Here is a 14,853-nt window from a genome sequence, read left to right on the forward strand (position 1 = left end):
GTGATTACTAGAGGTTATATGCTTATTTATGAATTTGTGACGTATTGAAGTCTTGAGATACTGGAGGCTATGGTAAGTATTTTCATACTATACATAGTATGTATATGTTGAAAACTATACTTGTTTTACAATGAGGCGTTATGATGTTTTTGAAAAGGTTTTTACAAAAATTTATTTATAGGTCCACTCACCCTTGTTTTTTCGCCCCTCCAGGTTTAGTAGTTGTGCTTTCGTGTCGACAAGGATTCTTGGCAAATCTTGGTATAGGTGGTTGCTTCGATGGTATAATTCTCATCCTACTTTATTATACTTTACTTATACTCTGACATCACTAGTGAAATGAGTTCATTCCCGCTCACTAGCGCACTTTTAGGTTTAAATTTATTCATATTTTCCACGTCACTACACTTTATGACTTCGTCACCCTCCTAGTATCGACCAACACATCTCAATTTGGAGTTCAGATGGACATTCCGGATCGGGATGTGTCAAATATATTATATATAGATCAAGATATATACCCCTCTGCCTCCTTGCTGAAAAATAATTAATAGCTCCAAAAGAAAAATTAGATGAAATTTCTAGTTGTTACTAAATCATGATCATTTGCTTTAAAAAAAAAAACTCCTACACTTACAAGCTATGGTTTCGAATCCAATAAAGCTCAACAAAATTCATAATTAAGTCAATTATATGACATTGAAACCAATTCCTCTTCTTAATTAATTGATTTGTTTTACTGGCTTATCCACTTCAATGAGACTACTAATTATTTGGTCTTCCACAAGTTTAAGTGTATTTTATTCCCAGATATAAGACATTTTTGTTTAATTTTTATAACACAATTGCTATACTGGTGTATGAGTTTGATATATATGATTCAATGTATTAATTCTAGGACCCATCTAATTCCTAATCTATTATTAGTTATTCTCTTTTATCTTTTAAAAAGTTGGTCATTTATTGTATAGGAATCAACCTCATCTACTTCCTAAACAAACTCACGAGTTCACTATTGAACTCAAAAATTAGAATAACTCCCTAAATCTAAAAACTCCATAGCGCCCAACCCCTTGCTTTCGCTTGGGGCCGGTGGCAACTCCTATCTCCATTCGTCTAGCCTTCCTCCTTTATCTTCTAAGGGATTGTTGTTTATTTATTTTTCTTCTTAGTATTTCTGTTAATAAGTGGTTATATGTGAGCCTTTCTTCGTGAGTATGTTAATTTTATGTTGCGCAAAAAATTTATATCGGTATAGACACTAGTTGGTTCATTGTTAGTTCTTCTTCAGAGTCAACGCTGCTCGTTGTCAAAGAGTGTCATCGTGTTCATTATATTCAAGGCTTCGTGCGTAGAAGTTTTCATCAAGAATGGAATTTCTTTGGCTTTGGAGTGCCATCTCAGTCATCTGAGTTTGGGTATAAATGATTTCAAGACTTGGATGCGTTCCTTTACTTATCCTCGAGCATGTTTGGCCCTCAAATCCATATGGTGGCAATTAGTTTGGTCAACTTGGCCTTTTATTTATGTTAAAGCTTCTTTGAGGACCTCTTGAATATTATCTCGAATGTCCTCTTTGATAACTGTATCAAATCTTAATTTTATAATAAAATTGCTTTTATTTCATCTAAAAAAAAAAGAATTAGAATCACTCTCATAAAAATCATCAAATTTTTTGACCCATATAAGATATTATTCTTTTAGATCAGAATCAAACTTAACTTTTCGGTCTATTGTGGAAGAAATAAGGGACAAAATAAAATAATCTAGTGCGGTTCAACATGCGTTCATTTTGTCAAATTATTGTATCTGACATAGGCTTCTTATTATACATGAGAGGATAATTAGTCTTTAGTAGCCTTAATAGTTGTCCCACTTTGTCTTCTGGGATACCCCCTCATACCCGTGATACAGTCACAAACACAAGATGTTGGTTTTCATATATATATATATATATATATATATATATATATATATATATATATATTCCATTATATCTTTTTTTTACCATTAGATTTTATTATATTCGATCTCAGCCGTTAGATTTAATGTATTTTAAAATTACATTTTTTTAAAAAACAAAATTTGAATCTGGACTGTTGGATCAACCAACGGTCCAAAAAGCCCAACGGGTCCCACCCTGTCGGGCGCTGAAAAGCTCAACCCAAGTCGGCCAAGTTGAGCGTGTGATCGGGTCGGGTTTGGAGGGGGTGGGGGATATATATATCACCAATTGGAATTTTGGTTCACTAATATTAATTTGTATTAATTTGCCTCCACTTGATCAAAAGATGTCTCCAGTTCGATGCCTATGTGTATGCGATAATCATTTCAAATTTTCTATTGAACAAGAAAACTCATTTAAATATTTTTATACACAGATAGGGTAGCGTAAATTACTTTATAATTATGAGGGTCTTTTCGCGTTACAAAATATTTTTGTAAATGCCTTACCGTCTTATAACGACGAGGGATCATGTGGTTAAACATGTATATATATGTGCTGAGGTAATTATTAGTATGAGATACAAAACCTCGCTCAAACGCATCTGCTGAATAGTTGGCTTGTGAGTTTATCATGACTTGTACTTATTGGCTGGTTGCTTTATTTTTTTAGTGAGCATTTTCTAAATAAAACCACATCTCTAATTAGTGATGTCTTGATCCAGCTGATAAAAGAAAAGGATGACATCTTGTCGATCTAATACTTAAAGAGTGGTTTATTGAAGTAGTAGTGGAGAGTGCTGTTGCATCAATTTGGTCCTTATACAAGTCAGCAGACGTCAAACGTTTTAAAAAAAAAAATCGCAGTTTATATGCTTTACGCAGGTATATATCAGCAGCTAAAGATCGAGCGGTTCAAATTTGAACCCTATATTTGATTGAGTAATTGAATGACGTTGTGACAAAATGATTAATCTGTGTCAAATTGGCAAATTGGTTGTCCTGTCCACTTATGGTTTTTCGTCTGTTACTCAACAATGTGAACATTCAGATATCAAAAGGGTTTTATTTATTTAGTTTTAAAAAATACTTGACTTGTGATTATTGGACCTGACACGGAAATATTCTGCTCTCATACAATATTTTAGAATGAGCGTTAAACAATATTTGCAGTCTCCCGAACGGAATATTCCTCTCAACTTAACTGCGCATGTAAAAAGGAATACCCTACTATTTCCTTGTATGTATCAGGAGTCATGTAGTTTTTTACATGGGAGTATATAGTTAGAAATAAAAAGGAAAAGAAGAAGAAATTTTTTAACATGACATATGCAATTACTTAAAAAGCCAGGTATACGTAAGCATGGAGGTAATCAATCATTATGCCGAAACGAAAAAGAGAAGAACGATGATCACTGACTTTGATGATTTGACTAATATCTATACATGCATGAATACATTACCATAGTTGAAAAATCAAGTAATGTTAGGCGCTCTTAAGTTCCAAGTAAGAAGACTATTATTAATAAGCCAGTCAAACCAGCCGAGTTATTCTCTACATATTGAACTCCACTTCAATCTTATTGTGAAAACTTGCTTATCTTAATCATTGAACAGTCTGAACTTGATCCATGTAGAAGATAAGAGATATTTAGAGCAGTGGTTCCTGAATTTTCATATGATTGAAACTTTGGTCCTTGAATTAAAAAATTATGAGTTTGACCTGAATTTGTCACAATATGAAGCAATAGTTATTTTTTGTAACTCTGTTAACTTCAACCCCTTGTTTACCTCTTATATCCATTCATTTGGACTGAATTCTAGCGGTGTTGCTGAAAAAAAACCATTGCTTCACATGTGACAAGTTTAAGAACCACTATACCAGTTTTCTCCTCAAAATAAATACGTTAAGCTGAAGGTAATACAAAGTTTGATGAGATCATAAGTTTTATGGCATGTTCACTAGAATTAGGAATTAGAATTATGTTATATTCATTATTTCCCAGATGTTGCTATCACATATGTAATGCCTTGAGCATTATATTAGTTAGGTGTAATATTGGATTTCTTCGCACTCTTTCTTTCCCTAATAACGATTCATGTTCATAAGTTCTCTCCATTTTTAGTCGGTAAACATGCCAAAAGTTATATCTTAATTACGTAATCTTTATATCTTAATTACGTAATCTGAGGATATCTGAACTGATGCATGGCAATCACGGTTACCAGCAAATAACTGTTTTCCACAAACTAATCAACACTCTTAAGCCGACACGTGTTGAAACTAATTGGGATTCATATACACTACAACCAATGAGAGTGCACCACGTCATCACAAAGTGATGCCATATAGGCAACAAAGGAGTAGGCCACGCCCATATATGCATATCTAAATCGTAAAAAATTGTGGTGCATACGGTTTCGTCTTCAATTTATTGTCTTCCTATTTTAAGTGGCTCTCTTTGCTGATTAATATATTATAGAGTAATATTATTGTTTGTAATAAAAAAAAAATTAAAGAAATAGAAATTATAAAGGAGAAAAGAACCAGAATATTAATATACGTGAGCTTCCCGGGTTTTTCCTCCTCTTCGGAGGAGAAGTGAACAAAATAAAGCACGAGGTGTGCAGCTAGCATTTTTGAAAACCCTTGCAAACGTGTCCCCCTGTAGTCACTAATACAATACCCCATCGTGGGTCCCCAAACGCATTCTCTTAAAAAATAATGAAAAATCCAAACCAACACGACCGTCCTCCACTTGTATATATTTCCCACAAGCAACCCCTCTTCTCTCGATCAGCCTCAACAATCATCTTTCTCTCCATCCTTCCTACAACTTCTTCTCCTTGATTTCTCACCCAACTTCCCACCACATCCTCCAAATCTTTCTCCAAATTTAGCATTCCCAATTCGGTGCCAGAACATCCCAAACCCATTCAATACTATTATAAATTGTGTCCTTTTAATTTGTTCGTACTTAGCTAGTTGTTCGGAATCACTCCCCTTTCATTTTATCCGAAATCACTTCCCTTTCATTTTATTATGGGTAACGTTGATTACGCGTACCCTTCAACCAATGTGGAGAACTCTCCACACCGAGTAGAGATCCCACCAGCTCAACCTTTCATCAAAACATTGAAGTCTTCTCTCAAGGAGACCTTTTTTCCTGATGACCCTTTGAGGCCGTTTAAGAACCAACCTGCTTCAAGAAAATTCATTCTTGGCTTCCAGTACTTCTTTCCCATCCTTGAATGGGCGCCTCGCTATACACTCGATTTCTTGAAATCCGATCTCATTTCCGGCATCACCATCGCTAGCCTCGCGATCCCTCAGGGGATTAGCTATGCCAAGCTTGCTAACTTGCCACCAATTCTTGGCCTATGTAAGTAGCCTTTTTAAAAAAATTAGTCTCATTTTTTTTTTCTTCATGTTATTCACGCTCTCAATTTGTTGTTCAGTGTTCAAAAAAAAAAAAAAAAAAAAGCGTGCAGATAAGATTATGGGGTCGGAATATCTTTTTTCTTTTTTTTCTTCTTCAATTTTAACGTGAATGGATTAATAATTATGTCACATGTGTCATGTGCGAGTTGCGTTGTGATAGATTATTGAACTTTGATTCTTTTATTGAGTTAAAAATAATTAATAATGTAGATTCAAGCTTTGTTCCACCATTGATTTATGCCATGATGGGGAGCTCAAGAGATTTGGCCGTGGGGACTGTGGCTGTGGCCTCACTTCTCACAGCTTCAATGCTGGGGGCTGAGGTCAATGCCGCAGAAAACCCTACCCTTTATCTTCACCTTGCCTTCACTGCAACCTTCTTCGCCGGAGTTTTCCAAGCTTCCTTGGGTTTGTTGAGGTCAGCAATTACTAAAGATTCTATTCATTTTAACTATAATTAGCTAATTAGAAGCAACTTATTAACTTTCCAAAAAAAAAAACAAAAAGCAACTTACTAATTTAAGTAGTGGGAACAACAAAACAAGCTCAAATTGATCGAAAAAGGTTAAGTTTTTACTGAAACATCTTGTACTTGTATATATTTCTGGATTTTTTGTCTTTTATGAGAATTAGACTTTGTCCTTGTTCAATTATGAATAGACAAACGCAAATTTTTGTAACTGATCGTATTCAAGAATCTACAGAGACAGTGATCGATCACTGCCAGCTTCATATATAGATTGGAAAATACACAAAATATGGATAGAAAGAATATAAAAATTATAGTCCCAAATTTTTTTCTTTCTATTTTTGGTATGTATTTCATATTTTACAAGGGAGCTGAGACCGCAAATTTGCTTATATATATATATATATATATATATATATTTCTAATAAACAATTAATTTCGTGTATATATATACATATACGTATACATATATATTTATATACGTGGTTGATTTTTAATTTGATTCGACTGGATTTTTGCAGGCTAGGGTTTATTGTGGATTTTTTATCACATGCAACGATAGTAGGGTTTATGGCGGGGGCAGCAACTGTGGTGTGCTTGCAACAGCTAAAAGGAATTCTAGGGCTTAACCACTTCACCAATGGGACCGATTTTGTGTCAGTTATGCGCTCTGTTTTCAGCCAAACACATGAGGTTTGTTGTCCCTTTCCTGCCTTTTCCGGCCACAGAAATATATAAACCAATATCACAAATTTATAAATCTCAAACGCTCGTGATACTTTTCTTGATATTTAATTTAATTAATGGAAAACTATTCCATGTGAGCATATAGGATCAAATTAATGGGTGTCAATCAGATGAGTGGAAATTAATAAATTTTAACTTATATAATACTGTTTTAGAGTTATCTGTGACTTGTCTTATCATATCTAAAACTCACGTCATTATTCTAAGAATAACATTATATGTATACACTCACCAGAAAATATTATGAAAAAAATAGAACTCTTACATATCTGCGTTATCGTAAGAGGAGTTTGATTCTTGAACTAGCTCGAGTGGCCATGCGTACTCTTTTGAGTTAAAAAAAATGAAAAAGTGAGGGCATTTTTCTAAAGCTTGAAGTGTTTTTATTTCAAAAGGCATATGATGTGTTGAAATAACAATTGGCATAGAAGAATTTGAGCTAGAAAGTTTGCATCTTTGGTTTTCGTTTGCATATATAATTCTATTTCTATCTCAATGATTGATGGTTGTTGCAGTGGAGATGGGAAAGCGGAGTTTTGGGTTGTTTATTTCTTTTCTTCCTCCTCACCACCAAATACTTCGTAAGTGAATCGAACCAGCCGTATCTTAAATTTCTTGTTTATTAATTTCAGATACTTATTCTTTGTATCTGCCATGTTTTAATTAATCTTGATTTAAAATTAAAATCTCTTCTGTCACGCAAGTATATGCTGTTGGCCCAAAAATTAAAATATCATGAAATTGAAAGCAGAAAAATATGGTATAATTCGATTGGATTAATAGGGCCATTACTGAAGTAATTTATAAGTAATTTACAGAAAACTATCACTGGATGGGATCATATGTCCTAATCAGAAAGTTTCTTGAACTGCTTAGCATCTCATTTTTCCAAGCCTCTATTTTCCATGGTTTGGAATCAACTTTTATATATATATATATATTTTTTTTTTCTTCATCAAAATTCTCCTTTCATTTTCAACCCTAACCTACTCCCACTTTCAACATTAAGTAACAAAACCTTTCAAAGACGATTGACCCCGAGCTGCATCTGCATCCACCTTGTTCAAGTAATACTAGCATTTAGTAAATAATTAGAAAATTTAATTAATCCATGAAAAGGGAACTTTTAACATAATATAATTATTAACCATTGTCTTGACGCTTTCTCTGGCCTTGTCCTTAAAATTATTGCTCTAGTTTTGTTTACGTTGTAACTTGTAAGCATGAAGAAAGTGAATTTTAAATTAATGCTAATGTGGCTCATACAGTTTATTTGTCTTTATATGTTGGACAACATGATAATGCAGAGCAAGAAGAAACCTAAGTTCTTTTGGATATCAGCCATGGCACCTTTGACGTCAGTGATTTTGGGAAGTGTTCTGGTTTATCTCACCCATGCTGAGAAACATGGCGTTCAAGTGGTGAGCTTACACATCAAACTAAAGGGAACACATGCATAACCCCAATCTCTCCTTATAAGAAAAAACTTCATAGGATGGCCTATAGCTTTTATATGTCTATCTCTCTTGAAAACGATCAGAAACATAAAGAGCTCATGAGATCGTCCCATATACATTTTTCTTCTCTTGCGCGAGAGATTCTTTTATGTCATCGAGTATATATACTTGTGTGTCTACATCTCACACCATTAAATCACATGCACATGAGGGCATACATGGCAAACCATCTATCTCTCATGCGAGAGATTATATCATGATGTTAGGTGTATACACTCGTACGTATATTTATGTTTGACATCGTGTAACGAAAGGTACAGACACTAGAATACATACAGTACACACTGTGTGGAGTCCGTGATCACCAACTAGAGTGGCTTAGTGTGGAGAAAGACATTAGGAACAATTTGGACCACCATAAACAGAGACAAAGTAGGTCTACCTCCCCATGTGCTATAAGCCTTTCACAAATTAATCTTGGGCCAAAACCGAAAAATGATTGTTCGAACACTCTGTCGTCTACATTATTTGAGTCCCCACAAATAATAGCACTGTGTAGTGACTGGGGGGACCCCCAACTTTGCCTTACCTCCCATAGCATTATGTGATAGTTCTGGTTGCTAGGTCATGGTCAACAGATTCAACACGTTTCCTTTTCATTTCTTTTGAATTTAAAATTAAAATGAAAATTCCTTCTTGTTTGCTTTTTGTTACTTACCCAATGACAAAAGGTTTCTAATTAATGCCTGTATTTTATGGTGAATATATTCAGATAGGAAATCTGAAGAAGGGGATTAATCCATTGTCGTTTGGAGACCTTGTGTTTGTGTCTCCTTATCTCACAACAGCTTTTAAAACTGGCGTCATTACGGGCATCATAGCTCTTGCTGTAAGTATATATATCTAAATTAAAACCTTAATTACTCTACTAATTATTGATTAACACGACTGATAACCATAATTAATAGCTTAAAATAATTAATAAATTGATTGTGGAATTTGTTGATAATTATGTGCAGGAAGGAATAGCAGTTGGGAGAAGCTTTTCCATGTTCAAGAATTACCACATTGATGGGAATAAAGAGATGATTGCCATTGGGATGATGAACATTGCTGGTTCTTGCACTTCTTGCTACCTCACTACAGGTACTAATTACCTATATTAATTACTTAATTACTGACAATTGTTAATGTTGAGGAGAAACACTTCTAGAATCATGTATACCATAGGAAAAAAAAAGGAATCATCTATCAACTATTAATGTCGGACGCCATAATAGTTGAGTTCAATAACAATTGAATCCAGTGATTTTTCTTTTATTCATACTAATGTTTGATGTGTTTTTTACAATGAAATTGTGATTTTGAGGATTAATATTTGTGAAGAGCCCTTTAATTAACTTCATGTGAAAATTATCTTCTCTCATTAATCACATGAAATTTCTTCAATAATTTTCAGGGCCATTTTCCAGATCAGCAGTGAACTACAATGCAGGATGCAAGACGGCAATGTCAAACGTTATCATGGCAATTGCAATGATGTTCACATTGTTGTTCCTCACACCATTGTTCCACTACACTCCCCTTGTTGTGTTGTCTGCCATTATAATCGCCGCCATGCTCGGCCTTATAGATTATGAAGCTGCAATCCACCTCTGGAAGGTTGACAAGTTTGATTTCGTTGTCTGCATGAGTGCGTACATTGGTGTCGTTTTTAGCAGCGTTCAAAACGGCCTAGTCTTAGCGGTACGTATGAATATAAGTCACAGTATCCTAATGAAAATTATTGTGTGTATGACAGTAACAACAGGTCAACAAATTACTGTGGTTTGACTTATTTATGCAGGTTGCAATATCTGTGATGAGGGTGCTTTTGTTTGTGGCAAGGCCTAGGACCTTTATTCTTGGAAACCTTCCGAATTCCATGGATTACAGAAATGTTGACCAGTACCAAAGTGCAAGCAATATTCCTGGAATTCTGATACTTGAGATCGATGCTCCCATTTACTTTGCAAATACCAACTACTTAAGAGAAAGGTATTTGAAAATTACAACTGAAAATTAACTATGTTTATATAAAAATTAATAGGTATTTAAAGCTTGATGTTAACCTAAACCGCTACATATTTTCAGGATTACAAGGTGGATTAATGATGAGGAAGATAGAATAAAATCTGCAGGGGAAAGTAGCTTACAATATGTGATATTGGATATGAGTGGTAAGGGAAATTATTAAACAATTATTATGCATTAATCAATTCACCTAAAGAAAATAATGTAAATTATTCAATTAGTGGTACTAAACACCCTAAAATTGATTCCTTTGCAGCCGTTGCTAACATAGACACAAGTGGAATAAGCATGTTGGATGAGGTCAAGAAGCTAGTTGATAGAAGGGGCCTTCAGGTACAGTTTATAGTCTTTTATCGTGACTTTTGGAGTGTTAGTAATAGTTTTAATATACAAAGAACACTAAATCTAACACCTTGTTTCATTTATGCAATTAGCTTGCATTGGCGAATCCCGGAGGAGAGGTGATGAAGAAGATGAACAAGTCGGAGTTGATCGAGAAAATAGGTCAGCAATGGATTTATCTCACAGTTGCAGAGGCGGTTGCAGCATGTAAATTCATGCTTCACACCACCAAACCCAACCCCATCAAAGATCAAGAACCCGGCGCATGGAATAACGTCTGAGTTGCGTAGCTAGCTTAATTGGCTTGCCTATGTAGTACGTACCAATATTTGGATTTATGTATCAGAAAAAAGCAGCATGCGTGCACGTAAAATATGATGAGGTCTCATTGAAAATTGAGGAATGAGTCTCGTTGCTTTACGTCTATTGGTTTGCTTAATTAGTGGAAAGTTGGAAGCGTTAATTTTTTTCCTTCCAACATTATGTAATTTGCATAATGTATATCTCATGACGAAACAAAATTTTATATCTCATGATGAAACAAAATGTTATGTAGATTCATTTTTGTGAACCTCAATTATGAGGAGTAGTCAACTTATATGTTATTGTCGAAATAGGTCTGGCCACTATGATTTCACGCAAGCTTATATCGACTTACATATCAAATCAACCCCTCAAGTGACTGGTCAAGAAATTCTTGTTTTTTATAATACTTTCCATTTTGAGTTTGTGAAAAGAAAAAAAAAAAGAAAAAAAAAAGTGCACCTACTTTTACGAGTTTTCAAATTTTAGTTTTCATTTTTCATATGAATATAAAAAACAATACAATTATCAAACAAGCTTTCATTTTAAAAAGAACGTAAACAAAAAATCACATAAACAAATTTAAAAAGAATGTAAACAAAAAACCGCATAAACAAATGAAATGGTCATCTAGTGGACCCTAAATTACATATTTTTCTTAAATCATAGTATTGTTATTGTACATGTGTTATTTAGGTACTTATATACTTTTCACATTTAATATATTTATTTTTTCTTGTTTATTTTTGAAAAATTCTTTCATACTACGTAACATTAAATGTTACGAACATTGGATGACTTAGATTAATTGAATTATTTTTTTTTTTTACTATGATTCTGTGAATCCAGATTATCTAATGCTCGTAGCATTTAATGCTACGTGAGGAAGTGTTTTAAGAAACTTTCCAAAATAATACACATGTATTTTTTATGTATCCGTTTCATCACGAGTTTTCTCCAATTTCAAGAGCCGGTTTTGCCACTTAATACCCTAGTAATATTTCTCTTCACTTGTAAGGTGGAGGTCTTAGGTTCGATTCTCACTAAAGGCGAATTTAAACCACATTATTGCTAACCCTTTGTGAGGTTAAGCCTACTCCCTATTCTTTAGTGTAGATAATATCGTTTGTTAAAAAAAAAAAAAAAAAAAAAAAATTGGTTTAACCCAAGACCAAGTCAATGTTCAAATTGCATCCACAATCAAACCAGCCCACATCCAGTCGGCCCTGCTGTCGTGGACTCCCTGTTAGACCAACAGTCGTTTCCGTTCTGTTCCTGCAAAACAAATGTGGACGACCGAGACTACCGGCTCGAACTCGGTTCAGTGACTTTCAGTCATCAAATGTCGGAAACGCATGTGTTGGAGATGAAGAAAACAGTTCCAATTTATTAACTTTCCGTCACTTTCCTTCCATCCAAGCACTTTTTCTCTTCTGGGATCATCAGAGCTTTACCTTCCATGGCGCCTCCGAAGAAATCGAAGAAAAGCAAGAAAGACAGGAAATTGAGGAAAAGCAAGAGCGTGGTTCCGGTGGAGGCGAAAGCAGTTGATTCTGATTGGTGGGATAGTTTCTGGCAGAAGAATTCTTCAACCCCAGCAGGTTTTACCTTTCACTCGGCTCGCTGACTCTTCAGTAACCCTCTTAATTTACTGCTTTTTTTTTTTACTGGAAAATGTTACATTCCACGAAAAAATTTGATGTGGGTTTTATCTAAAATTTGTTCTGGAATATTAAATTCGGTAATTTTATTCAGATTTACAGCTCAAAACCTGTAAAATGTGGTTTTCAAGTTGGCTAGAATCATGAATTTGATCACTGAAATGGTAAGAATTCAGAACAGCACCTGAACATGCATGTTGTTATGAAGATGTGGGTTAGGCCAGTTGGCTAGCCGCCCCCTTGCACCGAAGTTCAGATTCCCCTCCCCTTAAATTGGAGTAGGTTTTTCATACGAGCGAGGTATTCTAGTTTAAACTAATCTAAGCTGCGTGGAAGGAGATTCGAACTTGGATGCATGAGGGGAGCGCATCTCTAGCCCACGTCTGCGTAAATTAGAGTAGTTTAGAATATATATCATCTTGTCAAAAAATGCAAGTGGTTGTGGTAAATATCTGGTGGGTGTGACAAGAAAACTAGCTATCAATTAAGTATTTAACATTTTAAGGCGCTCTAGCACACAACTGCATAAATCAGAGTAGTTTAGAACATATATCTTGTAAAAAATGCAAATGGTTGTGGTAATTTCTGTGACCGTTACAAGAAAACTAGTTATCGATTAGGTATTGAACATTTTTGAAGGCGCTCTAGCCGACTACTGTGTAAGTAAGATTAGTTTAGAATATATATCTTGTAAACAAATGCAAGTGGTTGTGGTAATTTCTGGTGGTCGTTACAAGAAAACTAGCTATCGGTTAAATATTTAACATTCTTAAGGGCGCTCTAGCCACGACTGCATGTATAAGAGTAGTTTAGAATATATATCTTGTTAAAAAATGCACGGTAGTTGTGGTAATTTCTGGTGGCCATTACAAGAAAACTAGCTATCGATTAGGTATAATTATAAATTTAGAGATTTTGGTTTGACATCTGCAGTAGGGAAATTGTTGATTTCTATTTTAGTAGAGATTTTTAAAAGTTGATTTCACTTTAGAGAGTTTCCATGATAAACTTTGTTCTGCACTTCTGATTAATTCAAACGTGTGTAGGTTCTTCAGTATCCAATGATGAGGAGGAAGGATTTAAGTTTTTCTTTAGGGTTTCGAAAAAGACTTTCGACTACATATGTTCACTTGTAAGAGAAGACCTTGTGTCGAGGCCGCCATCAGGACTCATCAACATAGAAGGCAGGCTTCTCAGTGTTGAGAAACAGGTTGCTATTGCCATGAGAAGGTTGGCATCCGGGGAGTCTCAAGTCTCAGTGGGAGCTGCCTTTGGGGTTGGCCAGTCCACAGTTTCTCAGGTCACTTGGAGATTCATTGAAGCATTGGAAGAGCGCGCGAAGCACCACCTCAAGTGGCCCGATTTGAATAGAATAGAAGAGATTAAGTCTGAATTTGAAGCATCCTTTGGATTGCCGAATTGCTGTGGAGCCATAGATGGTACACACATCATTATGACCCTTCCAACTGTTCAAACATCAGACGATTGGTGTGATCCGGAGGAGAACTACAGCATGCTCTTGCAGGGAATTGTCGACCACGAGATGAGATTTCTCGACATTGTGACTGGTTGGCCCGGGGGCATGACTGTGTCTAGACTGTTAAAGTGTTCGGGGTTTTACAAGCTCTGTGAAGGCGGACAGCGTTTGAATGGAAATGCTAGAAGTTTATCCGGAGGAGTAGAGATTAGAGAATACTTAGTTGGTGGGGTTGGCTATCCTTTGCTTCCCTGGCTCATAACTCCTTTTGAAAGCAATGCCGGCACAGCTTCCATTTCTTCTTTTAATGCCACACATGAGGCTGCAAGGTCGCTTGCAGTAAGGGCATTCTCGCAGTTGAAGGGCACTTGGAGAATCCTCAGCAAGGTTATGTGGAGACCTGACAAGCGAAAACTTCCAAGCATTATCTTGGTATGTTGTTTGCTTCACAATATAATCGTCGACAGTGGAGATATATTGGACCCAGATGTTGCTTTATCTGGTCATCATGACTCAGGATACGGAGAACAATGCTGCAAGCAAGTTGATCCATTGGGGAGGACCATGAGGGATAACTTAATCAAAAACTGGGAGCGTGGCAAGCAGACCGGTGCACCAAAGTGAATTTTGTTCTGCGGCTCTGCTCATCTGGTTTAGACGAGTTGAAAGCTCGGAGCCTCCTTGCACAGGGCGCCCTACAGATACTGTTTGAGGAGACGTTGAAGCTTGTAAAGCTTGAAGAATCTGTACGCATTTTGCCTTGTCTTCAGTGCAATTGGTTTTTGGCAAATGTCAAGGAAAAACTGTTTATGCTGTCACTTTGCCCTTTTTCCTTGTGCATGTATTAGGGTTTTGGACTACAGACCGAAAGTAACATGTCGAGCCGTGGAGAAAAACTTGGGTGTAACCGGCGGTATATCCCCTCACTCTGTAGTGCT

The 14,853-nt window shown here is 35.6% G+C and overlaps 2 protein-coding genes across 3 annotated transcripts; both read left to right on the top strand.

Moving 5' to 3' along the window:
* Window positions 1-4,734: 4,734 nt before the first annotated feature.
* Window positions 4,735-11,051, top strand: LOC103957198 (sulfate transporter 3.1). Its single transcript, XM_009369313.3, has 12 exons — window positions 4,735-5,327; window positions 5,597-5,804; window positions 6,377-6,548; window positions 7,118-7,183; window positions 7,910-8,023; window positions 8,832-8,948; window positions 9,079-9,205; window positions 9,519-9,805; window positions 9,906-10,096; window positions 10,193-10,278; window positions 10,389-10,465; window positions 10,567-11,051. The coding sequence occupies exons 1-12, from the start codon at window positions 4,988-4,990 to the stop codon at window positions 10,753-10,755; spliced, it is 1,974 nt and encodes a 657-aa protein (XP_009367588.1). The 5' UTR covers window positions 4,735-4,987; the 3' UTR covers window positions 10,756-11,051.
* A 926-nt stretch (window positions 11,052-11,977) lies between these two features.
* Window positions 11,978-14,733, top strand: LOC103957199 (protein ANTAGONIST OF LIKE HETEROCHROMATIN PROTEIN 1). 2 transcript variants are annotated; one of them, XM_009369314.3, is made up of 2 exons: window positions 11,978-12,378; window positions 13,485-14,733. In XM_009369314.3, the coding sequence occupies exons 1-2, from the start codon at window positions 12,237-12,239 to the stop codon at window positions 14,537-14,539; spliced, it is 1,197 nt and encodes a 398-aa protein (XP_009367589.2). In that variant the 5' UTR covers window positions 11,978-12,236; the 3' UTR covers window positions 14,540-14,733. The 2 variants fall into 2 exon arrangements, with proteins under 2 accessions (XP_009367589.2, XP_048442778.1); XM_048586821.1 differs by having other exon boundaries at window positions 13,494-14,733.
* Window positions 14,734-14,853: the final 120 nt, after the last annotated feature.

This window comes from the organism of the source record quoted next, unplaced genomic scaffold (assembly GCF_019419815.1).
Source record: "Pyrus x bretschneideri cultivar Hongxiangsu unplaced genomic scaffold, Pyrus_bretschneideri_v1 Contig25, whole genome shotgun sequence".
NCBI classification, from domain to species: domain Eukaryota; kingdom Viridiplantae; phylum Streptophyta; class Magnoliopsida; order Rosales; family Rosaceae; genus Pyrus; species Pyrus x bretschneideri.